The sequence below is a fragment of the Juglans microcarpa x Juglans regia genome, chromosome 4S, assembly GCF_004785595.1.
Source record: "Juglans microcarpa x Juglans regia isolate MS1-56 chromosome 4S, Jm3101_v1.0, whole genome shotgun sequence".
NCBI classification, from domain to species: Eukaryota; Viridiplantae; Streptophyta; class Magnoliopsida; order Fagales; family Juglandaceae; genus Juglans; species Juglans microcarpa x Juglans regia.
This window is the reverse complement of record NC_054601.1, coordinates 19,001,116-19,028,990: the sequence shown is the minus strand read 5'-3', so window position 1 is coordinate 19,028,990 and position 27,875 is coordinate 19,001,116. Positions and strand designations below refer to the sequence as shown.

The following is a 27,875-nucleotide window of genomic DNA, read 5'->3' as shown; positions in this document are numbered from 1 at the left end:
CGTTTAATCTTGTCTGCTACCTTCTTCTCAGCGCACCATTTCAATTACTACAATGCACCATTTCGTCCTTTGTTAGTTAATACCGTGCCTATGATCCTTCCCCGCAAAATTCCTTCACTTTATTTCACTTCTGCAGCCAAGCACTTCACAAATACCCTTTACAAGAATGCTCTTATAGCTCCTCAAATCTTTTTATACCAACTTTTTATTTGAGCATGGCAGAACAATCCTCTCGTCCCCTCTCACGTTCTCCATCTTGATTTATACAATCTGATTTTATTTTTATTTTTCTAAATCTGACTATTGAACAAACGATGTTTAAAAACAAATATTACTGTTAGGAAGAGACGATTTTGACAAGAGCTGTGCTACAGATCAACCACTGTTCACAGCTGATCCGTAGCACACGTTATGTATATACTTTTGTTTTTTGTGCAAAACGTACCAGAACTTCTACCCCTCTCTCTCTCTCTCTCTCTCTCATCAGCTCTCTCTCCAGCGTCTCTCTCTCTCGCCATCTCTCTCTCTCTCTCCTCGACTCTCTCTCTCATCAGATCTCTCTCTCCTCGACTCTCTCTCATCAGATCTCTCTCTCCTCGACTCTCTCTCATCAGAGTCTCTCTCCTCGACTCTATCTCTCATCAGATGTCTCTCTCATCCCCCATCGTCTCTCTCTCTCTCTCATCCATCAGTTCTCTCTCTCGGATGCCTCTCACTCTCAACTCACTTAATGAAACGGTGCGTTTACTGCCCACGTCAGGTGTGCGCCGGATGCAACGAAATAGTGGCTGCTCCCAAAAATATTTCTTTTGACAATATTTAGGTTGCATTTAGATGTTAAACTGAGTTGAGTTGAAAGTTAAAAATTAAATAAAATATTGTTAGAATATTATTTTAAGATTTGAAAAAGTTGAATTGTTTATTATATTTTGTGTTAGAATTTAAAAAAATTGTAATGATAAGTTGAGATGGATTTGATATCCAAACGTACTCTTAGTCTTGGCATCAGCCAAGGCACACCCTACGTGTCAAAGAAAAAAAATTTTCCCCTTCTCCTCACAGTTGATACTTGCCGCCCACCGAAAACCCTCACCCATTTGAAATTCTTCCATCATCTCCCCCAACCCCCACGTCGCCCACCCTCACCCCCCGCGTCGCCCACCTCTCCCCCACCCCTACCCCCGCATCGCCCATTCTCTCCCCACCCCCAACGTCGCCCATCCTCTGCAAAGTTGCCCCGTCGCCGTCGACCCTCCCTCTGCCCAACACCCCCTCCATTGCTAGATCCTTTGTTCATCCTCCCTCCCTTCATCCTCATCGGCTCATCCATGTGATTTCCCTATCGGAAATTCTCCCGATTCTTTGTTCACGGGCTGAGAATGAGCAATACTTGCAGTTCTCCTCTTTCTTGGTGTACAAGTCGTAGAAGCCTGACTTTATCTTGATCGATGGGTCTCCACAAAAGTTTGCCGGGTCGAGAATATCGTTGAGATCACATACCCATTCGAGGAACGTCACCGTGCCTCTCCATGCAATGAGAATTTCGCGCCGCCCCAACCGTTTGATCTTTTCCTCGTCGCTGTTCATCTTGGATTTTTGGAAGAAATTGGGGAGGTTGATGTTTGAAGTTGCGTATAAATACCAGCTGATTTAGTAAGCTTTGTTTGCCATGTCGAGCTTTTCAAAGAAATGGGCTCCTCGGTATTTGCAAGTGCTACAGTACTTGGAGTGAGGATTCGTAGCAAGCTTGTGCGAATTGTTAACAATTTGACTGGATTGCGTTGTTGTGGATTGTGTATTGAAGAAAATTTTGGTTTTCTTCTGTTTTTAGTTAAGATGAGGTACAATTTTCGTGGAGTATCGTTGTCTTCAATTAAAAAAAAAAAAATTGCATTTTGAAGGAGCTATGATGAATTGAATAGGCTTTAGCTTAATGTATTGTTACATTGAAGTTCTTTTTTTTTTTTTTTTTTTCAGTTATTGTATAATCTTCCTTCTAAGGAATCGATTTATTTAAAATTTTGACTTTTGGTGTCTGTTTGTTGTTTTATGAATCTTTTGAAACCAAGCTCATGTTCTGTCGTGAATAGTTGCTTAGGAACCTGTTTGTCTTCAATTGTTTTTGTAAGGTTCCTGAAGCAATCTATGGTATGGTTATTAGCAGTTTCAATGTCTGTTTGAAGTGAATTCTAGGGCTTTTTTTGACATATTTGCAGAAAAGTGATGGAAATGAACTCTGTAATTGTACTCCGGACTGCTTTAATGAGTTTTTTTTTTTTTTTTTTTTTTTTTGTGTGTGGTTTTTAAAGGTTTTTAGGTACGCAAGAAGGAAATAAAAATATAATTGGCTTGGTTTTTGGTTTTTGCGTGAGAGGTAGCTTAATGAGGTAAAAGAATAACTTAGAATAAAGTTGCTATGCCAACAAACCAACCACAATCAATCAAACTTGGTAGTCTAAAATCACCACCAGTACCTTGAAAAAAGAATTTTTGGCATTGAAGATGATCTTAATTTGGTTGATTCTTTCTACTTGGATATCATCTATCAAAGAATCAAGTCCAGGCGATGGTAGAGGATTAGATGGATTGCAATTTGCAAAAGAAAGAAGCCAACTTGTTTGATTTCACTCTCATAAATTATGCTTGTTCAGCCAATCATATCTTAGTCTAGCACATCTTTTCTTAGAAGGTAATGAGAAAGAACTGGACCAGCACTTCTAGCTAACAAACGGTATATAAGCTATAATTTTTCTAGTGGCCAATATCTTCAATTAATAGCAAAGTGATATCCTTTCAATGTCATGGATTGGTCATACTAGCTTGGAACTAAATAATATGCAAATGAATTGAATTGGGTAGGTATAGATCAACTACCAACAAAGCAGCACATCACCATACAGCTCCCTATCACTCTGCATTTTTCACATGGATCAGTGCATTGATGTTTGAACAACTTCATAGAAACCGATTTTAGCAATCCGACGTCGGAGGGAGACGACACTACTACTCTTTGAGCATTCTGTGAATAGGCTCTAATATTTTGCCTCTCTATTCAACCAATGATAGATCCTCATATGCTTTGTCTCCATTATTATCTTCAACATGTTACTGAGAGGATCTCCAAGATCAGCTCATTAATATCATTTCACACAAAAAGACCTCAAATTCATTGCTATAAATTTAGCTATAAATTCTTCTAAGAGGAGATAAAATAAACATTTCTTCCACAGATAATATACATCTCCATTAACGATCACCACAATTTCAGCAAATGTACCTTGTCAACATGCAAAAGTGGAGTTGGTTTCAATGGAGTTCAACGGCCTAGGTGAAAAGACTACATAGTTCAATAACAGCTCAATTTCAATTAACATAGGAAATTAGGTAAAGTTGATCACAATCTCAGTCCAGCATACACAAATCTCAATTCTGCAGCTCTAGACTCCCTGTGTGCATCAGCTTGCAAAAATCGCACATAGGGTGATCATGTTAAGAAGTTCTTGAATGGATTACATCATGGTCTCTTGTATATGGTGTACATCGCTCTAAAAATCAGTATCAAAACAGGAAACCACGACCTTTGAAACCATGGACCTCACGAAAGGGATGTAGCTCAAGCTATACCTGCCATTCACAGACTATGAAACGGGAAATTATATCAATAAATCTGCACCAGTGACAGATGGACATAGAAGTTACAAAATGCTTATAACTGTTCAAATAGGAACCAAAACAGAAAAGGAAAATTAGCTACTTGCCTGTTCACATCCCAAAAAAAATGGTTCAGGTGGTATCTAGGCTATAAATGGTTGATTTGAGGAAAATTAGAACAGACACAACAAAAAAATGGTTGATTTGAAAATTTTATGCTATAAATAATGTGATCATAAAATCCCAAAGTCATGATACGGGCCAGGTGGTATCTACCATATAAATGGGGTAGGAAATGAGCAGCAGTGTTCACTGTAGCAGTTTCATTACTGGTAAGTGGCTGTAACTGGTAGAGAAATAGGTAAATTAACATAGCAGCGGAGTAACATATCGAGGAGGGGGGGGGGGGGGGGGGGGGGGGGGGGTGGTGGATGTAATATAGTAGTAGAGCATGGAAGCTATGGGGGTTATAGAACATGTCCATTATACTTTCATGGAATATATGTGTCATGTCCACTCTCAAGTTCACATGATAACGTTTAACATGGGCCAATGCCTGATCATCTAGTTTTTTTTTTTTAATTATTAAAGAAATCATTTAATGAATTAAACTTTTTTTGCCCTTTGTGATAATGACCATTGTGTTTTTACAATAGAGACATGATGCCCCTAAACCAGTCTGATGGAAACTAATGATATAAGCAAATCATGGATAGGACCTATAATATAGTCATGCTCCCTAAGTTGTTTTTGAATAAAGGGGCATCCGAGAGACATGCTACCAAAAACCCTCTCCAAGAGGTACAAAAATTAAAACAACATAATCTCCAGAAAGATAGACATATAGCCTCTCCAGAAAGTACAAAAATCCGTAAAACAACATAATCTCCACAAACTGCACCACAGGGCATACTGAGTTTAAGATAGATATATAATCTCTAGAAAGATAGACATATAGCCTCTCCACAAAGACTCATTCAAGAGATTTGACATGCCAATGAAGGAAAATATGTGGCCCATTCTAGCATCCTAGCAAGTGCTTCTAAGTTCAGGGAGGTGAAGATACGGTGTTCTCTATTGATAAAGCATATAGATATTCATCTTTTTCAGCACATATCTTTACAATCAAGTATGCTGGGTATAAAAATTCTTTACTTCTTGTGTTTGTTCATGAATATGGTTTTTATTTTTAAATTTATGTTGTAATGATGTACTATTCTAGGTCATTGGAAACAGAGCAGCTAAGATCATTGGCCATAAGCGTGGTGAAAAGTTTGTGCACCCTAATGATCATGTCAACAGATCACAATCTTCAAATGACACTTTCCCTACTGTAAGCCTTTTGAGCTCTTTTATGTCTTGACCTATATCTAAAGCCGATGTGCAGTTGATTTTATTTTAAACAATGTCATTTTTAATGCATTCACCTAGTTTCTTGCTATCTTTTTTTAAGTAATATTGTTTTCTTCTTCTCTAGGTAATGCATATCACAGCTTCAATGGAAATAAATTCAAGATTACTCCCAATTTTGAGACATAGAGACGGCATTCAAGATTAATGTTGGTTTCTTCCCTCACATACTCATTGAATAGTGAAATCAAGTGGGTTTTCCAGATATAATACCACAGATAGCATGAATGTGAAATTCTGAAAATTTGCAAGCATCTCCATGCCCTAAGCCCCAAAATTTGCAATACCCATCTCACAAAATCCATAACACAAATAAACTCGTCTCCTTTCACCTCTCTCATGTACCATAGCAAAAACCGTAATACAAAAGGAAAAAATGGTAGTGGAAACCATAATACAGAAGGAAAAAATTACCTATGAAGCTGGGCAAGAGGGCGACGAAACAGCTATGAACTGGAGACCCAGGGTGCTCGAAATGGCCTCTTCTACGCATAAAATGCATGTTTCAGGTAAGGGGAAAAAATAAAGGAAAAATCTATAGATCCTGAGTTCCACAATTCACAGAGAAGCAGATTCAGAATGCTGGGTTTTCAACTTCGTCAGCGCCACTCCGCGATTCACAGAGAAGAAGAAGAATATATGTGGGTTTTTTGAGGAAACTTAAGGGATTCACAGAGAAGAAGAATGGGGTTTTCAGGTGCGACACTGTTCAATGACCTTGCGGGGAGTGGCTGTGCTGGGCAGACGGGGGAGCTAAACGAGGTGGCACTGAACAAAGGGACGGCGTCGCGGGGTGGCGCTGGGCAGAGGGAGGCGACGCGAGGGAGGAGCTGGGCAGGAGGGGCAGGTGCTGGGCGACGCGGGATGTGCTTCTACGTGGGATTTCGAATTTGGGTATTTGTTTGGGTAAAACGAGCGTTTAGAGAGAGAGAGAGAGAGAGAGAGAATAAATAAATAAATAAAAATAAAAATTTGCCAGCTACGGTGTGCTACGAATCAGCCGTGAACAGTGGTTGATCCGTAGAAGAACTCATAGATAGTGACTAGTAGGGGGGTTTTGGGAAAGTGCGTAGTTAAAATATAGATATTGTTTTTACTAAATTCTGGCAATAAATATGGGGAGGCCAATGCCAGTGCTTTGACATTGCAAAAATAAAAAGAGAGTGATATTCAAAGAAATAAAGTGTCTTTCCCCAGATGAAATCATTGACATATGTTCAAACATCCAAATGGTTACAACGAGAATTCATCAAAGTTTTTAAAAATTAAAAGTATAAACATGCACCATATGAATCTTCTGGTTTATATAGCACCCTTTTGGCTTTTGCCATTTGAGTCAGATTTTCATTTCCATAATTTCTTCTCTCTGCATCTTTCATCTATGAGCTCACTGATGAATTCCTTTTACTTACTTCCATATGCCCGTCCCTTACTTGCTACCAAGTTTAAAATCTACAACCCACCCTAGAGAGGATTGCTCATGGTTTGGATTGAACTACAACCAGGTTTGTTCTCTATCCGCTTAATCTTCATCTTCTGTCTCACCGTCTCCATATCCTCCCACCTTTCTGCTGAAGCATAAACATTTGACAAAGCTACATAGTCTTCACCCCTCAAAACCAAATCCACAGCACTCTTCTCCGAATGTAGCTGGAGGAGAAGCTTCCCCACCTTCTCACCCGTTGCAACATCCCCATGAACTTTGCAAGCACTTAGCAAACTCCTCCACAATATGGCATCGGGTTCAATTGGCATCCCCCTGATAAATTCATACGCTTCTTTCAAGTGCCCAGCCCGACCAAGAAGATCGACTATGCAGCCATAATGTTGCATTCCAGGTATGACACCAAACTTACTCTTCATCTTGTCAAACAAATGAAGACCTTCTTCGACAAGCCCCACATGGCAACAAGCAAATAACAAGCTAGTACAAGTCACTCCATTAGGCCTAACACCATAAGCCCACATTACATCTAAAAGCTCCAATGCTTCCTTTCCTCTCCCATGGATAGCTAGTCCAGTAGCCATTGCCGTCCAAGTTAACACATTCCTCTCATTCATTCTCCTGAAAACGGATAAAGCACTCTCAAGGCACCCACACTTTGAATACATATCAACCAAACCAGTTCCAATAAACACATCATTTTCTGGAACACAAATCGTCTTCTCTATATACCCATGAACACAAGTCCCTGTTTCCAACACACCCAATTGAGCAGCCACGGAAAGAATACAAACCATGGTAGTATCAGTAGGTTTCACTCCACAACCATCATCCAACATTTGCCGAAACAAGGCCAATGCGTCACGAGCACATTCCTTAGAAATTTCTCTTTGGGAACAATACCCGGTAATCATTGTATTCCATGTAACATAACTTCTCACCACCATTTCATCAAACACCATTCGTGCCGAGAGAACATCCTTGTTATTAGCATAAAAATATATCATTGTGGTTTGCACCAAAATATTTGATATTCCTCCATGTTTCAAAACTTGCCCGTGTATTTGTCTCCCTTCCCACAATGTTGATAGTGCAGGAGCTCTAGCACAAGCTCCAAGAACAAAAGTATACGTAAAATCATCGAATGCCAGCTTTCCCTTGGAAACCCAATTTGCAAAGACAAGAATGGAGTCTTTAGGTTGAGTACAACGTATCAAAGTGTTTAAGAGGAACAGGTTTGCATAGCCAAAGTGTTCAAGTATCAAATGGGCATGTGGGGATGATGAAAGGAAACAGTATTGTTCCATGAGCTTGGCCAAAAGAGAGGGTACTTTGAGTGCGTTAGTGATCAACTGGGCATGGATTTGTTTGACGTGTCGGATGGTTTTCGGTGTGTTTTGGTTTAAGAGGGAGAGACAAGAGAGTCGTGGAAGGAAGGGCATGTGGTTGGTGCTTGTTGGAATTGGAGAGAGGCCGAAGACTTGAAGTCGGGGAAGAAAAAACACAAGACTGCCACCAATATCGCTTCAAAATAATAATTGTCTCTCTCCCTGTCTCCATTGAATTGGCAAAACAGCATATGAAATTGGTTCATCCTTGTCAAACCCATTGTGGCAAGCCATCAGCCTCGTCATCAGGTGATGCCATTACCCTTCCTCAAGTCACTTGCACCTAAGTAAGATGTAAAAAAATATTGTAAATAGAAAAAAATAGAGGTTTAAACTTTTCTAAATTCTTTCTTACAAACCAAACAGAACTGACATTGTTTGTTTATCTGTTCATGGAAACTCTGAAACTGAGTGTTAAATGTAGTTCGGCTGTTTGGCCTATCTTTCTTACTCTGTGACATTAGAAAAGTTTAAAACAATGTCACAATAAAACATAGTAAGAAAGAATTTAGCAGGATAGTATTAGCAGCAGCAAGCACATGCCCATGTTTGTTTTCCTTGGTCCAAATAAGTACGCAACAATAATCAGGTTTATGTAACACAAACTGGCCCCAATTTGATTATCATTTAATCAGTTTTATGTTACACAAAATGATCCACATAGGGCTGTGCACAAACCGAACTCATCAAATCCCAAAATTCGAAATTTATCCTAAAGTATAAAACCCATTACAATCGGATCAATCCCAAAATCAACTAGCAGTGTTCATTAATCATAAAACTCCAAAAACAAAAAAAGAGTGGAACGGAGAGGAAATAGCGAGATGAGGAGGAGGGCAGTAAACGGGATGAGTGGCCAAGGGTGGCTGAGAAATTGAAACAACATGATTCTATTGATGTTAGTTTCAGTTGTTAACCAATTGTAATTAGCTATAGGATTCCGTCGGTTTGATAGCAAAGAGCTACAGGCTACAGCTCTAGCACTTGTATAAATAGATGTACTCCTTGAGTGAATAAAATGATCCAGAAACTCTTTTCTTCCTATCACTTCTCTCTCGGCAGTTTCTCTCTTCTCTCCCCATCTCCATTTTCGATAAAATAAACAACGTCAGGTGTAAACACAGAGAGAGAGAGAGAGAGAGAGAGAGAGAGAGAGAGAGAGAGAGAGCTAACAGTTTATGGTGGCTGGAACGTGTCGGGACTTACTGTTAGGGTTGAAGACGTAGGAGTTCAGACTTGCAGCGTTCGGCCTGTTTTTAGAGAAGGGAAGATGTGGTTTCTGATTAGGGTCCCTCTTTAGACCGGACCCGGTGTAAACGTGAGGTTTTACGCCAACCGATGAGACAAAGATCCCGTTTGATTTTACGAATCTCTCTATTTTCTTATCGTATCACATTTTATTTTATTTCGACATTAAAATATTATTTAAATATAAATATTATTTAATTTTAAATTTTTAAATTTTTTATCTAGACATTATTTAATCATTATAATTTTTTCAAACTCACAAACAAAACACAAAAAATATTTTAAAATTTTAAACCTCCAAACAAAATAATATTAAAAAATAATATTCTAACAATATTTTAACTTTATAATATTTTTATTCCACTTTTTTTCTCTCTTTTTCTAAAAACCCATAAATTATCTTAATTCTAACTATTTTACTACTATTTACAAATTAACTTATTAATATTCACAAATTTCTCATCTTAGTATTTTATTATTTCTTATGGTAGATAAAAAAAAAAAAAAATACAGGATGTTTGTCCATTTTAAAAGAGTAACGTTAGATACAATTTTAGAGTGTAAATCTCGTGTATTTATTTTGAAAAAAATGAGATCCACCACTAAAAAATAATTTTTTCATGTGATCTTATGGATCCAAGATTTACATTTTTTTAAAGGGAGTGCGCGAAACTTGTACTCCCTATGACTGTAAATATCATTTTTAATTTTAAAATCAAACACATTGTTAAGGCTGAGCAAAAGTTCAAAAATTTGACTCTGACAAAATGGATTCGGAGTTAGATTTTTTTTTTTTAATTTTTTAGTCGGAGTCAGAGGTGTCATTTGACTCACTTCGACTTTGATCCAATCCAACTTTATGCTCCAACTCCAACTCCGACTTTACCTTCTGACTTTGATATTATACATATGTTATGAAAATATGTATTTACCTATATATTTATCATATATACTAGTATATTTATATAGTTATATAATTAGAACTTATATAGTTAAATTCAATAATATATTAGTATGAGCTATTTATTATAAGATAATGTACTTATACTATAATATAAATATACTAATGATAGTTTAATATATGTAAACATCATAGTATTACTATAATACATAATCAAATATAGAAATAAGTTAGATGCTAATATTTAAATAAGTTCAATATAATCATGTACAATATATATTAATTTACTAAAATATAATAACATGTAATTAGATACTAAAAATAATATGTAAACTACAGTATGATAGCATGTAATTAGAGACTAAAGTATAAGTATATTATAAAAATAAGTTAGGTATTAGTATGAAAATAAATTAGTAGTGAATGATTTAGTTTTAATTTTTAATTTTTTGAAAAAAATAAAATTTGAAAGCCTATAATTTTTTTTTTTAAAATAGGTTAAATATGAAGCTAAAAAAAATTTAAAGAAAGTCCAAATTAAACTCTGTTTCGACAAGTCGAAGCCAAAATCGGATCAGAACCTACAAAAGTTAGAGTCGTGTTAGTGCTCACCACTAACACCGTCTTCCTCCTCTGCCCATGTCTCTCACTTCACCTTTTGTTAATTCAATGCTTCTTTTTTCATACCATCTAAATAAATTTCTATCTTCAAAATACCCCTGAAATTTCTTGCAAATCCTAACAAGTTAGGATTTGACTTTTCACAAAAATCTCATTTGGTAGCCTTGGGACAAAAATTGAATGAATTTAATATAAAAATAAACTACCGAAACTTTGAATGGCTCTGGTATCGAATCATTATAAATATTTTAAACTTTTAAATAAAACATAAAAAATAATTTAATTTTTTTAAATTTTAAAATAAAAATAATAAGAAAAAATTATATTATAACAATATTATAACTTTATAATATTTTTATTCAACTTTTTATCTCTCATTTTTCAAAATCTCATAAAAATTTTTACTCAAATCATTTCTCTACTACTCATAAATTATTTTACTATTATTTACAAATTTTTTTATCTTATATAATCTCATCTATATAACTAAATGAGGCCAAATATTTCCCTATTGTTTGATCTTATCTCAATTATTGTGTTGGCTATTGCTTCTGAATATCCCGAAATGGGTGCCGCCTCTTTTGGCTTCGTTTGTTTTCGCAGATGAGATGAGATGAGTTGAAATTGAAGGTAAAATTTGAATAAAATATTGTTAGAATATTTTTTTAATATTATTTTTATTTTAGAATTTGAAAAAATTGAATTGTTTATTTTATTTTATGTGAGAATTTGATAAATTTTAATGATTAAATGAAATTATATGAGAATAGTTGTGAAAACAAACGAGATTTTAATATCATATTTCAATTTTTTTTTCTCAAGAAAATCATATATTAAACTAAGTGGTTACAGAGATACAAGATTTCATGGGGTGAGAGTTCCCAACAATCGTCCCAAAACAAGCAAAAAGCAACACCAGCAAATAAAAAAATAAAAATAAAAAGGTTCTCGAATCAAAAGATTGACTATAACCCATGTCCTGCAAAGGAGATACCGCGTAAAAGCGGTTACATTGTTTGATAAACAGACTAAAAAACTATGAGTTAGAGTCGCAGTCGAAAGGAGTGTGCTGCATTTTGCTGATCTAGTCCGACTGAGGGAGACTATCACCGACATTTTATCTTGATCAATGGTTAGGGAAAATAGGAACATAGGAGAATAGCAACCTACAGATAAACCAATACACCGGCGTAGGACTGCCATCGGCTATGGTGGCGCGTGCAGATCACATGCCACACTAGGAAAAAGAAGAACAGTCGAATTTGAGAGAGCCGAAGCTGCTGACCCCGGTGGTTGCGCGCGTGGCGGCAGAGGACTCCTTCTAGCATGGTGGTGCGTGGAACTCACGCTCACTGTGAGTCGCGTGTGAGACACAAGCGCCATTATTTGGACGATATTCTCCTACGGTCTGACATATCGGCGGTTGGGGAGTCCGATGGTGGGGCGCGTGGCAGTCGTGGAAGGCCGGAAAACGATAGATCAGAGTATCTAGGTGCTATCACCAGAAAGTTTGAGAAAAAACTAGAAAAAAAACCTATAGACAGAGCTGATGATGGCTTGTTGAGCGGAGGGAGGGCGGAGCCAAAGCTCAAACAACCCCCACTCTCGAGAAACGAGATGTTGCTTTCTGGAGCCTGAATTAGTCAATATCCTATTTCAATTTTTGTGCATGCTGCTGCCTCTTCTAGTATTCAATAAATTCCTAAAATTAACTATGGCACGCTTAAGAGAAATGTTTTTGAGTCATAAAAGAAGAAAAATAACAGAAAAAATTTAATGATCAGTATTTTCGAACTCATACAGACGTGGAGGAGGGATGAAAATGGAAGTGTGAAAAGAAAGGACGGTAATTGCGTCAGCAGTTGCATGAAGGTGAGAGTCCTCATACACAGTAACAGACTATTGTTAAAAATGAATAATTGTTGAGTGGACAAACGGATTGGTCAACTTGAGGGGGAAGAGTAATTTTTTTCATTGAAAATTTGCAATATAAAAAAATAACCATCTAGGAGCTCAATATTATTCACCACAAATTTCTTCTATATTACAAATCACTCTCAATGCATCCTTTTATGAGCATAGAAGGGTAAGGAATATGAAATGATGATATATGAATTAATAAGATATATTGATTAATTTAAAAATTCTAAGAGTTGATACATAAATAAGTTAGAATACGAAGTTGTTCTCGCTCTCTCCCCTAGAGTTCTCTCTGCCTCTCTCAGTAGTGCTTCTTCTCTCATCAACCTTCTACACACTCTTACTGTCTCAATTGTTTTTCTTTTCTTTATGGATATGGAGCAGCTGATTCATCAAATAGAAGCTCTTTCTTGGGAAGGTTTAAATCTATCCCTAGAAAATGAGCCTGCCAATGGTGATCCCGAATTAGCTCTCATCGGTAGAACAGTGGCGACTCGACCACTGAACAGAATCTCAATACATGCTTCCTTCATAGCTGCTTAGAGCTTCCATAGCAAGTTCCACATAGAAGATCTTGATGTAAACACTTTCCTCTTTACTTTTCAAAATGCTGGGGACAAAAAGTGAATACTAAGCCAAATTCCTTGGAACTTCAAAGGGCATCTCCTCATCCTCAAAAACTGCCCAACTGAAACCACATGGAAAGAGATTCGTCTCAGCACATCACCATTCCACATACAAATCCATGGTCTTACCAGAAATCACATGACAGAAAAAAATGCTTACAAGATAGGAAATGCGCTTGGAACTTTCCTAGGAGTGGATGTTGATCCTCTTTTTGGATTAGCCTGTAAGAAATTCATCAGAATAAAGGTGGATTTAGATATCACTAAACCTCTGAAGCAAGGATTATGGGAACCAAGAGGAAACAATTTTAGCACAGGGGTATCCTTTAAATATAAACGTCTTTCTGATTTTTGTTATGTCTGTGGAAAGATCGGGCACTCTCAAATTTTCTGCAATTCCCTAAAGACTAAAACAGAACAAATGCCATTTGGGCCTTGGCTACGTGCAGAATCCCCTATTTTCATGGCAGTCAATCCTATTCATCGAGGTCAAGAAAATATTCCTAGAATATCCATGGATTTCTCTCTAGATGAAGAAAGGACTCAAGAAAATAAGAACTTCACGGACATTAAAATGCTGGAAAACAGGGGCTTTGATTCATTGGCCCTTATCCTACCTTTTCTCCCCTCAAGCAAACAATCAACAGACATTTCAAAGGGAAAATGGAAAGCTGTCATCAATGAAGAAGACCTCTCTGTTAGAGAAAATTCGTTTGTTAGAGGAAAAATGGGGAATAATTGGGATCTCCATCATACTAATAATCGGACATTTCTCAAAGACTACCCATCCAAACAGCCAATTAGAGTTAATTACCCATATGAGCTTATTTCCAGCACAAATTCAATTGAGTATCAAATGGATGCAAGCGGCAAGCTGATGCAAGTAGATGCAAGCGGCAAATACAATGAAATACCCAAAGACAATTTAGAGCAAAACCCAATGAAAATACAACTCGCCTCCCAGATGTTGCCAAGGAAGAGGGAATCCGGGCCAAATCTGTTGTTCTCAGCCCCTTGCAGTGGCACTTTCAGGGGAGCTCAAAGTGGCCTCTTTTGTGATGCTCACAGGGGTACCTTCAGCGACGCACTCTGTGGAGCTCTCAGCGAAACCCATAGCGGAGCCCTCAGCAAAACTCATTACGGCGGGCTCAGTGAAGCTCTCAGCGGCGTCGCTGCAGGTGGAGTCCCTCTGGATCGGATGGCTCCGTCGACTGTAGCCTACAGTGACTCCCAATCTGCATTAAATGGCTCTCCAACAACCGGAAATCCCTCATTGATTTTGGGTGTAAATTCCTCTCCACCAAATCACGCCCCATCAATCACTCAAGAGATACAGAGTACTATATCAACCTCTAACAGATCCTCTGCAGTAATCTCAAGGGGACAAACTCGACGAACTTTACCTTCTCTCCATCTATAAATACTGAGGAATGGGTATCCAGTTGGTTGAAGACAAATGCTGAAGTTTTTATGGGAACTAATCTGACTGGCATCTCGTTGGTGGGAAGCAATAACTCACAACAGATCTCAACTACTATCTCCCTTCAGGGCCCACGAGAGAAATCAGAGAGTTCGAAAAGCCCACTTGAAGGTATGGCCCATAATAAAAAAATGGAAGTCTGGCCCCCCTTTTAATGCTTCAAGCCCGTTGGATCCAAAACCAAAGCAACTAGATTTTGTTCCTACTATTACTTATCACCCAGTTGTCCTCAGTCCTCACTCGGTAGTCCCAATATATGTCTGGTGGAGTCTTCGCTACAAGTAGTTCCTCAAGCAAGTGTTTTGGATAATTCAACTTCACTAATCCCCAATAAAAGGGTGGCACCTTCTGCAGACAAAGGCTCAAATCCTCCAAGAACAAAAGTACAAAAAATAATTGAGGTAGATAACTCACAGATATATATTGGAGATGAAGAAAAAGAAGCGGCTGGGTTGTTACTTTCTATCAAGTCAAAAGGATTATCAGTTGGTAAGGTTAAAAAAATAAAGAAAGCTGCAAGCTCAAAGCCATACACTAGAGCTTCATCCAAGACATCACTACCTGGAAAATCCAAGAAAGCTGACGAGGCGGGCTCTACCATGCCTCCAACTCTTCCATGAAGTCCCTGATTTGGAATTGCAGGGGTCTAGCCCGCCCTAAGGCAATCAGAATTTTAAGGGCTTTTATAAATAATTTTAATCTGGATATTATATTTTTGTCGGAAACCATGGTGTCTAATGATAGCACCTCTACTATTGTAAATAGTCTGGGTTTTCACCTTTTTGTACACGTCCCTGCCTCGGGAAAAAAATAAGGCCTTTTGTTATTATGGCGACCGGGTGTGGATATTGAACCGGTCCATATTAATGCTAATGCTATCTCTATTTTGGTTTACTTTGATCCTCTCAATAATCCTTAGTTAGCAACTTTTGTTTATGCCCCAGCACAATGGCATCAAAAAGTAAAATTTTGGACTCATTTGGATTCAACCCATGGCTCCTTTAATGGACCATGGCTCTGCATTGGTGATTTCAATGATTTATTAAGCCAACAATATAAATATGGTGGCAGACCAGTTACGTCCACATCCATAGGCGGCCTACAAAGTTTAATGGATTCTCATGACTTCATTGATATTGGTTTCTTGGGATCTATCTTCACTTGGACTAATAATCGATTGGGAAAGACAATGATTAGAGAACGATTGGACCACGGTATAGCCAATGTGAATTGGCGCCAACTTTTTCCGGATACCACCGTCCAACATATTGTTTCTTCAACTTCTGATCACAACCCTCTCTTGCTTAACACTATGAAGATAAGGAAGAATTTATCTCCATTTAAATTTGAGAAATTCTGGACTCGAGAGCCTTTCAGCAATGTTATTATTCAAGAGGTATGGAACCATTATTTCTATGGGAACCCTGCTTTTATCCTGTGCAATAAAATCAAAGAAACAAAAAAGGCACTTAAGCACTGGAACAAAATCCATTTCAGGAAGATTCAGACCAACATCCAGCAACTTGAGTCAGAGATAAGTAATCTCCAGAGTAATCCACCGAATTAGTGGAGCTTACAGAGGGAGAAGTTTCTCCACTACAAGCTTCAAGAACAACTCAAAAATGAAGAAATTCTTTGGCGACAAAAATCAAGGATCAACTGGCTCACAACAACTGACCTTAACACAAAGTTTTATCATCTGTCAACGACTACTCACCGAAGAAGAAATGAGATGGACTCAATCAAGCTAAGCCCAGGTAATTGGACAATGGATCAAGATATCATTGAATCTACTTTCATAGATTATTTTAAATCCATTTATACCTTTACAAATCCTATATTCCCAGAGCATTTGGAAAACCTTTTTGAAAGACAGATTTCAGAGGATGATAATAAACTCTTAATAGAGATGCCTTCGAAAGGGAAAATTCTTGGTGCACTCAAACAAATTTCAAATCATAAAGCACCAGGACTTGATGGCATGACAACTCTATTCTATAAGTATTACTGGCATATTATCAAAAAAGATGTGGTTGCGGCGGTTCAAAATTTCTTCATGAGCGGGAAACTTCTGAAACAATTAAACCACACCCATATAGCTTTCATCCCAAAAATAGTAAATCCAGTTTCCCCTCAGCATTTTCAGCCAATCAATCTGACAAATGTCATCTACAAGATCATCACAAAAATTCTGGCAAACACGCTGAAAAAATCCCTTCCATCCATAATCTCACATTTCCAAACAGCTTTTGTCCCCGGCCGCAATATCAAGGAAAATTCTATAATAGCCCATGAGATGTTCCATCATCTAAAGCATCACAAGGGGAAAAAATGTCAGATAGCTTTAAAGCTAGATATGGAAAAGGCTTTCGACTTCATTGAATGGGATTTTCTTTATGTTGTTATGAGAGTTCTGGACTTCAACTCTGTTTGGATAAATCTCATTAAAGAATGCATTTCTACGACTTCGTTCTCTATCTTCATCAATGGATCTCCAAAAGGTTTTTTCAAGGCTAAGGGGTCTTCGGCAAGGAGATCCTATCTCGCCCTTTCTGTTCATTCTTTGCACGGAGGTACTTTCAAGGCTATTGGCAAGATCAGAAGAACTGAAAAATTTAGAAGGCATTAAAATCAACAGAGATAGCCCCACAATATCTCATCTTCTCTTCGCAGATGATTTAATCATCTTTGCAAAATCGAAAAGAAGATCGATTCAGGCGATCAATAACACTCTGGATAAATATCAAGTATGGTCTGGCCAGCACATCAATCAAAGCAAACCCTCTATCTACATTACTCAAAACACTAGTCAAGCTACAAGAAGAGTAATATCAGAGAATATGCCATATAAAGAGTCGTCCTCAAAAATAAAATATTTGGATATGCTGACAACTTTTGGTCGATCCAGGAAAGAGGACTACAAAGACTTGATGGAGAAAATTAAGAAAAGGCTGGATGGTTGGAAATAAAAAATGCTCTCTCAAGTTGGTAGAACGATGCTTATCAGATCAATAGCAAGCGCCATTCCAACATATCAAATGTCAACGCATATGCTACGAAAATCAATTTGTAAGAAGCTTAACTCTAGTTTCAAAAATTTTTGGTGGGGAAAATCAAAGGACCAAAAGCAAAAACTTTGCCTAAAATCATGAAAATCTATTTACTAACCAAAAAAAGATGGTGGGCTGGGATTATGACTGATGGAAAATATGAATGTGGCCTTGATAGCGAAGACAGGGTGGGAAATGAGCCAACCAAGCAACAATATTTGGCACAAGCTTCTATCCAAGAAATATTTGAAATCAAGCGTTTTCGAATTAGCAACCAAAAAGGTAACTGATTCGAGTCTTTGGAAATGAATTCTAAAGACAAGATCGTTACTAGAAAAAGGTACATGCTTCAAACTTGCAAATGGTTTGTCTGTAAGAGCTTGGCTAGTTCCCTAGATCCCTACTAAGGAAAATTTCAAACCTTTTCCTCTCACCCACTCAGTTGATCTCTCGCCTACTCTCAAGGTCTCAGGCCTGATTATTCAGACTGATAAATCTTGGAATCTCCCATTGCTAAACTCTATGTTTCAACAAGAAAGTATAAAGGAAATCCTTAAAATTCCTTTACCCATCTCCAATCCAGCTGAGGACTGTGCTATTTGGACTAAAACTCAAAATGAGATTTTCTCAGTTAAAAATGCCCACCATCTTGCATCAAATATCGCAAGCCACTCTAGAGAAGCAATTCCAGAGAGCACCTCAAATATCTCATGGGAAAAATATGGAAACTCAGAATCCATGACAGGCACATACTTCTATTATGGAAAATACTTTGGGATATTTTGCCAACAAGAGAGTGCCTCAAAAGGTTCATTCCGAACATTCCTTCCATAAATTGTCCGCTCTGTAATGAAAAAGAAAAGACTCTCCTGCACCTATTCATTGAATGCCCCATAACTAGAATTCTCTGGAATTGCAGCAGTTGGCCCTTAAATTTATCTTCTCTGGCGGTAAATTCAATGAATGATTGGTTCTAGATTATACTATATTCCCAGAAAATCCTCGGTATTTCATCCCAGGGAGATCACCCATTCAAATTTTTTGTTGGTCTAATTCTAGATTTCATATGGAGGCTCCGAAATGACCAAGTCCATAATTGCAGGGAACTCTCACCTCGCAATCTTTCACAACAGCTAAATCTTTCTTATCAAAAAAATCTTCATGCATGGAAAGAAAAACTTGAATCCAAAGTGGAGAAGGAATGGCAAAAACCTTGCAAGAATCAGTTATGTATTTCCTTTGATGCAGCAGTCAGGAATTCTTTCTCTTTGGCTTCAGTTATAAGCAGAAACTCAACAGAAAAAGTCATCGAAATATGGACTGAGACAAATTTTTCCACGATCCCGATAATGGCAGAGGCACTTGCGGCAAAGCTAGCTCTAAAAATGGCATAACACCTCGCCCATCCTTTTATCTCTCTAGAAGGAGACTCTCAGTTGGTGATTTCTTCTATTTATAAAGAAGAACATATATGGAAAATAGCACTTATCTCGGAGGATCTTGCAAACTCTTTGAAATCCCATTTAGAATGGAGCTTTCACAAGATTGATCGATCCCAAAATCGTCTTACGCACTCAGTTGCGCAATAGGCAGCTACAAACTCTTTGATTGGTAGCATTCCATTAGATATTGTTCATTCTTTTATTTTGCATATTGATAGCGGGAAAGACCCCCCTCTGTAGTTTGTAATAGTTTTATCTATTTATAATATGCAAGCTTGCTTAGGAAAAAAAAAAGTTAGAATACGAGTTGAAATCTAAATAATCATCCACCAAGTTTATATATGCATTTATAGTACCCTTTTCTTAGTGTCATGATAATGCTCTATCTATATTATATTTTAAGAAACAGTGTAAGCAATGCCTAATTGAGATTGTAGTTGTGAAAGATAACGAGCTATCTATTTTATTTCATTTTTTAGGGGGTGCGATGGCCTATTTAGGGCTTAAGGTGGTTGAGTAACATCCTAGCTCTATAGGCTTCTAAAACTAGAGGAATTAAATGTTACAAATCTTAAAACATTTTATCATTTGCACTAGATATAAAAGATTCCATACATTTATAAAAGGATTGAGAATGCTTTATAAAAAGAACTCTCGCAAAGATAAATATTTATTCAATAGCACTTATTAAAAATGAAAATAAATTGTCACGAGCCACAAATTATGGAATATAGAAAATAAATCATTGGAATTGCAAAGATAAGATCAAATCCCTTCTCGATGCCTCAAGCTTCATTGTCAGCGTCAACTCCCTGGACAACATCCTCGCTTGCAGTACCATCATAAACTTCCTCACCTGAGGTGGGAAAATATAAAAATAACTTAATTGAGTCAAATACTCAGTAAGAACCATATCATGCAGTAAACATATTAACAATCTAGGGTTTCTGTTAACATTAATATTCTTGAGAAACATTACCTTTAATCATACATAAAACATTTACCTCAAAGCATCAAAGAAAAGCATTCATTTCCTCAACCTCAAAGCATTAATCATTCATTTTCTTAATCTCATCCTTAATGACCTTACACATTGTTAGCTCCCGTGTTTTAGGGTTGGCGACTGTGCGATAAATGGTTCTTCCCGTAGCTAGCAAATAAAAACCGAACCTCAGGAATGAGTTATCACTAGGTGTATTGCCAATGATGCATTCTGATGTTACAATCCATCCCAACCTCATGGTATAGTCCTAATTTTCATATGATCCATTTTCTTTTATTCTCTTTAAACTTATGTTACCTCGTCTTTCTTTCTTTAAAATGTATAATCATACTACATAATACTTGGTTACGTCATTATCCATGTGGTTCTAAAATCATATGAAACTTCCTTTTTCATAAATAGGGTTCATAAAGAAAGGGGCTATCAAGAATGGCTAATACATATATATATATATATATATATATACATTTACGAGCACTTTTTGCGTATATACAGTTGCGAAAAAAGATCTTACCGTTTACATAAAGTGATGTGTAAAAGAACATGATTATAGCCACTTACCTCAACCCTCGTGTAAATTATACTAATAGTGTGTGCCTTTAAACTTTAAACCAAAACTATAATATATAAGCAATGGTATAGACATTCTTAATTGTTAGACACTATGCATAATATGCTTCATGCATGAAACCTCAGGAGATCTAAGTTCCTTTGCTACTACTCTTTCCTCACTCACTTTGCTTGCCTAACATTGTACTCGCGAAGTACATTGCTCACCTAATCTCACCCTCTTAACACATTGCTTGCCTAACCTCGCCCTCTTAATGCACTCACCTAACCTCACCCTCTTAATGCATTGCTCACCTAACCTCGTTCACTTAATATAATGCTTGCCTAACTTGGTCCGACTTAGTACGTTGCTTGCCTAACTTTGCCCACTTTAATAAATTGCTTGCTTAACCTCCCCAACTTAATACATTGCTCGGCAAGGTTCCAGCTTAATACATTGCTTGCCTAACCTCGCCCAACACTTACAAAGTTTAACCTAGCTTCCCCTCACTCAAAACAACAGTAAACCTTGATCTCCTACTCGTGTAACACTACTCAATTCAAACCTTACTCTCTTATGTTCCTCAGTTTACAAACCCTAAATAATATCATTCTATAGTTCGAAACTACTTTGATGGCACATGCAATATTGACCAACCAAAATCACCTACCTACCTTCTCTTAAACACTTCCAAAAAATCAACCATTTCTATCTACAAACGTTTCACTCCTAAATCATCGAACTCTCAACACTAATGGACTGTACATAATCACACCCTCATGCACGTCAAGAATGTACTCAGTTAAATCCTAAACCCAAGTGAAATCTCTCCATTCTGTTTACCCTACTATACCATGAGATGCTTATTGATTTAATGCATATAGTGAAGGGAAAAGAGTATATGCCTAGGGCAATCCAAAAATACCTAAAGGGTAGAGTTCGAGAGAGATAGGGTTTTGAAACCCTAATTCGGTGTGACTTGAGAATTGTTTAAAGGCAACTCCACAGAACCTTGGTGGTTGTGACATATGGCATATGCGATTAGAAAACATGGTACCGTGATGGTGGTGGTTGAGTGTGTGCGCGGCATAGGATGTGTGTGTGAGTGCATGGTGCATGCAGCAGCTTGACTCGGTGCATGTGTGCATGCAATGTGGGTGTAGCAAAGAAACTTACCGACAACAAAGAGTGGCACACGACGTGGAAGAGCTAAAGGTGTGGTGGTCAAACAAGAGATATAGAGAGTGGTTTGGAGGAGGAGGTTTGTGGCACAGAAACCTAGGACATCAAAGTGTGTGCCAAGTGGCTCTTAGGGTTTTTATAGCCAAGCAGGTCAGGTCAAGGAGAAATAGGTCTAAGGTTCCCAAACCGGGCCTGGTTTCTTTCTGGGGTTGATGGATCACAGTTTAAGCCTAGTTGGTCGTATGCTTTTAATTCCCGAGTTTAAACCTCAAGAAACCTAAGCACTAATCTTAACCGAAACCTTAATATTTTCTATTTACCTCAATGAAAATAATCAAACCTAGTGATTTATCTAACTTGAGCCAGGTTCTAATAAAATCCACCTTACTCCTCAACTAGTACAAGACAACAACTTAGGTCTATGCATGAGATGATAAGCAACAAAGAAATACTATAGCATGTCGGGGGTTACTGGTATGGCATTGGTTTTGTGTAAATTATTGCGGCCGATTTACTAACAGATTATGTTGAGGAATAAATTGTTCCAAACTGAAAAAGAAAAAAAAATAGAAATGCCTTTTTTCTCTTAAATATCATGAAAATAAGAAACTATTCAAAAACAGTAGGGAAGGTGGTTAATAAAAAATAAAAATAAAAAGTATTTGAAGACTCATTAACAATGTTTTGAATTGGAATTTGAAATTAAAAAAAAAAAAAAAAACAGATTTAAATTTTATAGATTACTAAAATTGGACTATTTATCAATTAGTATTTTTTTCTTTTTTTAATTTCCTATTGTGCAATCATGAAAACTCGAACTCACGCCGCCTATCCATGGCCTAGAGTCCAAACACGGGATATCTTGGTCAAGGTTTCAAAACTTCCCCACCCTACCCTCCTTATCATCCATCTACCCCGATCGAGAGAGCTCCAAAACCCACAACCCAGAAACCATGGAGATCTCATCTGTAACTCTATGTTTCTCTTCCACTTCAAGAATGCCTCCACCTTCTCTCTCTTTCTCTTCCTCCAACTCCACCTTTCTCACCAGTTTTGCCACCTCCACTTTCTTGAACAAAGCCAAGCACAAAAGTAACACTCTGGTTGCGTCCACAACCAGGACCAGAACTGATCCGGCCAAGAAGGGTCTCACCTGCAACGCTATGTTTGGTCTTGGCGTGCCCGAGCTGGTGGTTATTGCCGGAGTCGCAGCTTTGGTTTTTGGGCCCAAGAAGTTGCCTGAAGTGGGAAAGAGTATTGGCAAGACCGTCAAGAGCTTCCAACAGGTTTGTGAATCATGTTGGGTCTATCATTTCTTTTGATTATTAAACGAGAATTTGGGTTCGTGGAAAATTGGAAGAAAATGAAGAATTCTTGTTTGACTGAGCCAAATGAATTTGTGAGTTGAGGAATCGGTATAGATAAAATGTGCTCTCTTTTGTTACTGTTGGTTGTTTTGGTTTCCAAAGTAATGACTATTGAATTGAAGAAAGATTGGTACTTGTGTTGGGGTTGGATTGAGAGGAAAAGGGGGACTGAATTAAAGAAAAGAAATTTCGAGACGTGTTTGTAATCTTGGTTTTGTTCTCAATGATATGAAATTGAATTGACTTAGGAGCTTAGATGGATTAATTGGGTGGAAGTCTCTGGTCTTGTAGATATCGAAGAATGAGAACTTTATAATTAAAGACAATGTCTTGTCAATGTCCGAAATTTGACATAATTGGAGTACTATCATTTGGAATTACTGTTTTCATATCTTTCTTTCAATTCTAATGTATTATTTAAAGTATGATCTGAGTTTATTTTTTCGTATCTCTGTTTCAATTTCTAATGTATTACTGAAAGTAGGATTTGAATTTATTTATGTGATTGCAGTTTAATTTTGGTTGCATGGATTCTTTAGAACGGTGGTGCTATTCTGTTGTAGTGTTTGGAGTAGTTTCATTTTAGTTATTGTCATCTGGAATTAATTATTAGCAATGTTTTTGTTGGATATTAGATGTTAAGACAAAATACCAGCCATGAGTAAATGCTGTCAAACTGACTTTGTTTGTTAGCAGCTATATCTCAGTAATTTGAGCTTATTCATCGATACTGCCTGGTAGAAACTGTATTGGTTTAATTTTACACTGCAAGTGGTATGGGTAACATTTCTATGAAAGACCGACCACAACAGAAGATTTGCCTTGCTAGGGACCCTCCTGTTCCTGACTTGGAGTTTTAGAGGACTTCAAGCGTAAGGAAGGACTGGAGTTGGATGACTATTGTACTATCCAATGACATTCATTTCTTTAAAATAATTTAGAATAAGGAAGGACTGGAGTTAGATGATTCCTATACCATCAATGACTTCTGCACCATTGAAAGCAATACAGGATGACTATAGCCCACTTTGCATTAGTAGTTTGTATCTGGATTCAGCTGTGCCCTATGTTGTATAGACTTGAGTGGTCAAGAGTAATAGTCAAGTAACAGTTTCTGATGATAGTATGTGTCAAGTACATGATTCTTATGTTCTCCAAAGACTTTCCATCATTTTGGAATGTCTGGTAGCCATATCCTTATGTCATGTTGTGCTGATGTGGGCATGGTAGGTTAAAGAGAAGGGTGTAAGTAATATAGACTGTGATTTTAGCAATTTAGTTGAGTTTATTTATTTTTATTGGTGCAGTTTAATTGAATTTATTTATATGGAGAAATTACATTTTGCCCCCAAACTTTTTGGTCAGTAAATAAGAATTTTATTAAAATAGGCGAAGCCAAGTATAAGGGACATAGACAAAAGTAACACCTATGCATGAGTGACAAAAGATTAAGATACAAGGAAATCATGTACGTTCATGCCATTAGACTCTATTAGAATCGACCAATGGAGTAGAGCATGAAAAAAATAAAGTTCTAATTTTGTCCATTGTCCGTTCACGATTCTCAAAACTTCGACCATTCCTTTCAATCCATATGCACCACCATAGACAGATCCGTATCATCTTCCACATAGCTGCAATTTGAGTGGTACCTTGGATGCCTTGCCAGCTGGCCAAAAAACCCACAACCCTTCGTGGCATCACCCAATGGAGCCCTACTCTAGAAATATATCATTCCACAAAATCATGGCTATGTCACAATGCAGTAATAAATGATTCACTGACTCCCCACTGTTCTTGCACATATAACACCAATCCAACACAATGAGTTGGCGTTTCCGTAGATTATCTAAGGTGACAATCTTCCCTAATGAAGCTATCCATACAAAAAAAGAAACTTTTAGGGGGGCCTTGGTCCCAAATGGGCTGAGACTTGAAGGAGGCACCCAAGGGAAGACTGAGATACTTCATTGGCAAGGTGGAGACTTTGCACCCCAAAATGTTGGCAAAGCTCAAAACACCTGTAACATTTCCAACTAGAACTAATTTTGACTTGGCGTGATTCGCTTTCAATCTTGATGCCGCTTCAAAACAAAGTAGAATAGCCGGCAAAGCTTGAATGTGATTATGACTAGCGCCATAGAATACAAGAGTGCCATCCCCAAATAGAAGGTGGGTCATCTCAATTGTGTCCCCTACTACAAAGCCAGATAGAAATCCACCTTCCACAAGACCTGCAATCATTTTACTAAAAGCTTCCATTATGAAAACAAAAGTAGTGTGGATAGGGGATCACCTTGCCTCAATCCCCTTGAGCTTCTGAAGAAGCCCCTTGGAGTACCGTTCACCAAAATGGAGAAGTGTACTGTGGATATACAAAATTTTATCCAAGAGCACCATCTCCCTCCAAGTCCACACCTCTCAAGCTAACGTGCTGCCTCCTTAAGATCTGATCATAAAGTTTTTTTGTGTATTTTAACATTCAAATCTTAATGAGAGTGCACATGGTAGTTTTTGTGATAGTTCAGTATATGATGTGACAAAAGTGATAGTTTTGGGTGCACAAAAGGGCTATCATCATCATCATCTTATTTTAATGTTCAAATTTATAAACTAATGCTCATCCTGTCTGCAACATCTGGTCAAGATCTTTTTATGTAACCGCCCACTTCATGGTGCTCCAACCTGCTATAATATGAAGCATCCATAGCCTATCCCCCATTTCAAGGCCCCTATCTGGTACTAAACTATTTGCTCGTAGACCCATATGAGCTAATCGTATAGTCGTATCTTTCAATCTACCTCCAAGGTAAGGTTCCAATTACAGTTTAGGGGCCTACCTCCCAAATACTTTTTAGCAATTTATTTACAGTGCTGTAGTTAGTGAGCAAGAGCTGTTGAAGGTGAGCAAAAAAACTTGCATGCTTACTGTAGCTGCTATATGCAAGTTGGTTCCTCTCAGATCGTATAGGTAATTTTGTATCAAACTTAAAAGTAGTTCTTACACAAGAAAAGAATCATACATATTTATCTTGCATTAGTCGTGGTTCTACTGCTCCTGAGAGCATTGGCATAGTGCTCCTGAGAGCATTGTCATAGAGAAAGGACGCTTATAGCCTCTGTACAAAGAAAAAATATATTTGCTAGCCAATGTGGAGGACACACCCTCTACGCTGTTGATATGGCTGGATTTGCTTTGTAAAAGAGTTTAATTTTAAACTTCTATTGCAAATCAAATTCTACCATCAGCTGTGTGAAGGTTATACTCCACACCGACTTACAAGTAGAAGAACTCTTGTATAAATGCTTGACCTTTTCCTTCAAATCCGACTTTTTGATATAAATAGATGGAGCTGTCGACAGATTGTTCATTGTTGGGTGATTGTTCTGGGTCTCTTCTTCCTTGATAGCCTTATTTGCAAGAAGGCCGTGGAAGAAGAAAGAGAATAAGAACCGGGATCATTTAGGAGGGTTTCCCATTAAAAGTAAACGGCCCAACAGTCATTTCTTTGTCAAAGCTTAAAATTGGTGGAATCAACCATTTTGCTACTTGTAATATGCGCTACAAATTGATGGAATCTTTAGAAGTATCAAGTGCTTTTTAAAAATGTTGTTACATATGGAAGTATTTGATTTGCCTTTCATTTTTTCAGGCAGCAAAGGAGTTTGAGTCCGAGCTTAAAAAGGAACCCGATTCCACAATAGAGGCTCCCACAGAGAAACCTGCATCCTTGAGTGAAGAGGAGAAACAAGATATCAAGGTTTCAAGCTCAAAAGAGAATGTATGATGTTGTAGAAATGTCATTTAGATAATAGATTGTATCGTTGTTCAATTGTTGTACTGATGGGTTTTAATAACTTGTTCATTAATAATGTAGATCAGTTTTGTGTGGAATTGCCTTCATGATTAAGATCATTGTCGCTTAAGAGTTTTCAAGACGGCCATTTAGAGCTTTGCAATGGTCAAAACGATTTTTCTTTAGTTAGTAATTTGAAAGTAAGTGCTCAAGGATCATCAGGTATTAATTCCAAAATTTTTGTATTCCATGGAGGACCATGGCTATATGGGCCACTATATTAGAAAAGGAAAAAAGAAATTGTGGAGGAAAATGTTCTTGTGTAAAATATGAAGTGCAGTAATGTGATCATTTTACTCATTTAGCATTCTATTTTGCTCTAATGTGCAACTCGTAGCAGAAACACTCTTAAACTATCTCATCTCATCATTACAATTTTTTTCAAATTTTTATACAAAATATAATAAACAATTTAACTTGTTTTCAAATCTCAAAATAGTAATAGTATTAAAAAATAATATTTTATTCAACTCATCTAAAATGATCTCATCTCATCTTATTATTCAAATGAGTTAGGTTGGGTTTGGATACACTAACCTCCTTATCTCATCTCATTATTACAATTTTTTTAAATTCCTATACAAAAATATAATAAACAATTCAACTTTTTCAAATCCTAAAATAAAAATAATACTGAAAAATTATATCTAACAATATTTTATTTAACTACTATTCATTTTATTTCATCTCATCTGAACTGTCTATCCAAGCCCAACCTAATTATTCATTCATTTG

At 37.2% G+C, this 27,875-nt stretch overlaps 2 protein-coding genes and 2 long non-coding RNA genes across 5 annotated transcripts; 1 reads left to right on the top strand and 3 right to left on the bottom strand.

Moving 5' to 3' along the window:
- Positions 1–2,622: 2,622 nt before the first annotated feature.
- LOC121262650 lies at positions 2,623–9,140 on the bottom strand. The gene is made up of 3 exons (XR_005940152.1): positions 9,130–9,140; positions 3,229–3,437; positions 2,623–2,681 (listed from the first exon to the last, which is right to left on the bottom strand). It is a non-coding gene; the product is annotated as an uncharacterized LOC121262650 (long non-coding RNA).
- On the bottom strand, positions 3,452–5,705 carry LOC121262649. The gene is made up of 2 exons (XR_005940151.1): positions 5,476–5,705; positions 3,452–3,638 (listed from the first exon to the last, which is right to left on the bottom strand). It is a non-coding gene; the product is annotated as an uncharacterized LOC121262649 (long non-coding RNA).
- LOC121262647 (pentatricopeptide repeat-containing protein At3g18970) lies at positions 6,276–9,215 on the bottom strand. 2 transcript variants are annotated; one of them, XM_041165215.1, is made up of 3 exons: positions 9,067–9,207; positions 8,267–8,345; positions 6,276–8,176 (listed from the first exon to the last, which is right to left on the bottom strand). In XM_041165215.1, the coding sequence occupies exon 3, from the start codon at positions 7,945–7,947 to the stop codon at positions 6,526–6,528; it is 1,422 nt and encodes a 473-aa protein (XP_041021149.1). In that variant the 5' UTR covers positions 7,948–8,176; positions 8,267–8,345; positions 9,067–9,207; the 3' UTR covers positions 6,276–6,525. The 2 variants fall into 2 exon arrangements, with proteins under 2 accessions (XP_041021149.1, XP_041021150.1); XM_041165216.1 differs by lacking the exon at positions 8,267–8,345 and having other exon boundaries at positions 9,067–9,215.
- Positions 9,216–22,733: 13,518 nt separating this feature from the next.
- Positions 22,734–27,265, top strand: LOC121263469 (sec-independent protein translocase protein TATA, chloroplastic). The gene is made up of 2 exons (XM_041166377.1): positions 22,734–23,202; positions 26,937–27,265. Exons 1-2 carry the CDS (start codon positions 22,870–22,872, stop codon positions 27,069–27,071), a joined length of 468 nt encoding a protein of 155 aa, XP_041022311.1. The 5' UTR covers positions 22,734–22,869; the 3' UTR covers positions 27,072–27,265.
- Positions 27,266–27,875: the final 610 nt, after the last annotated feature.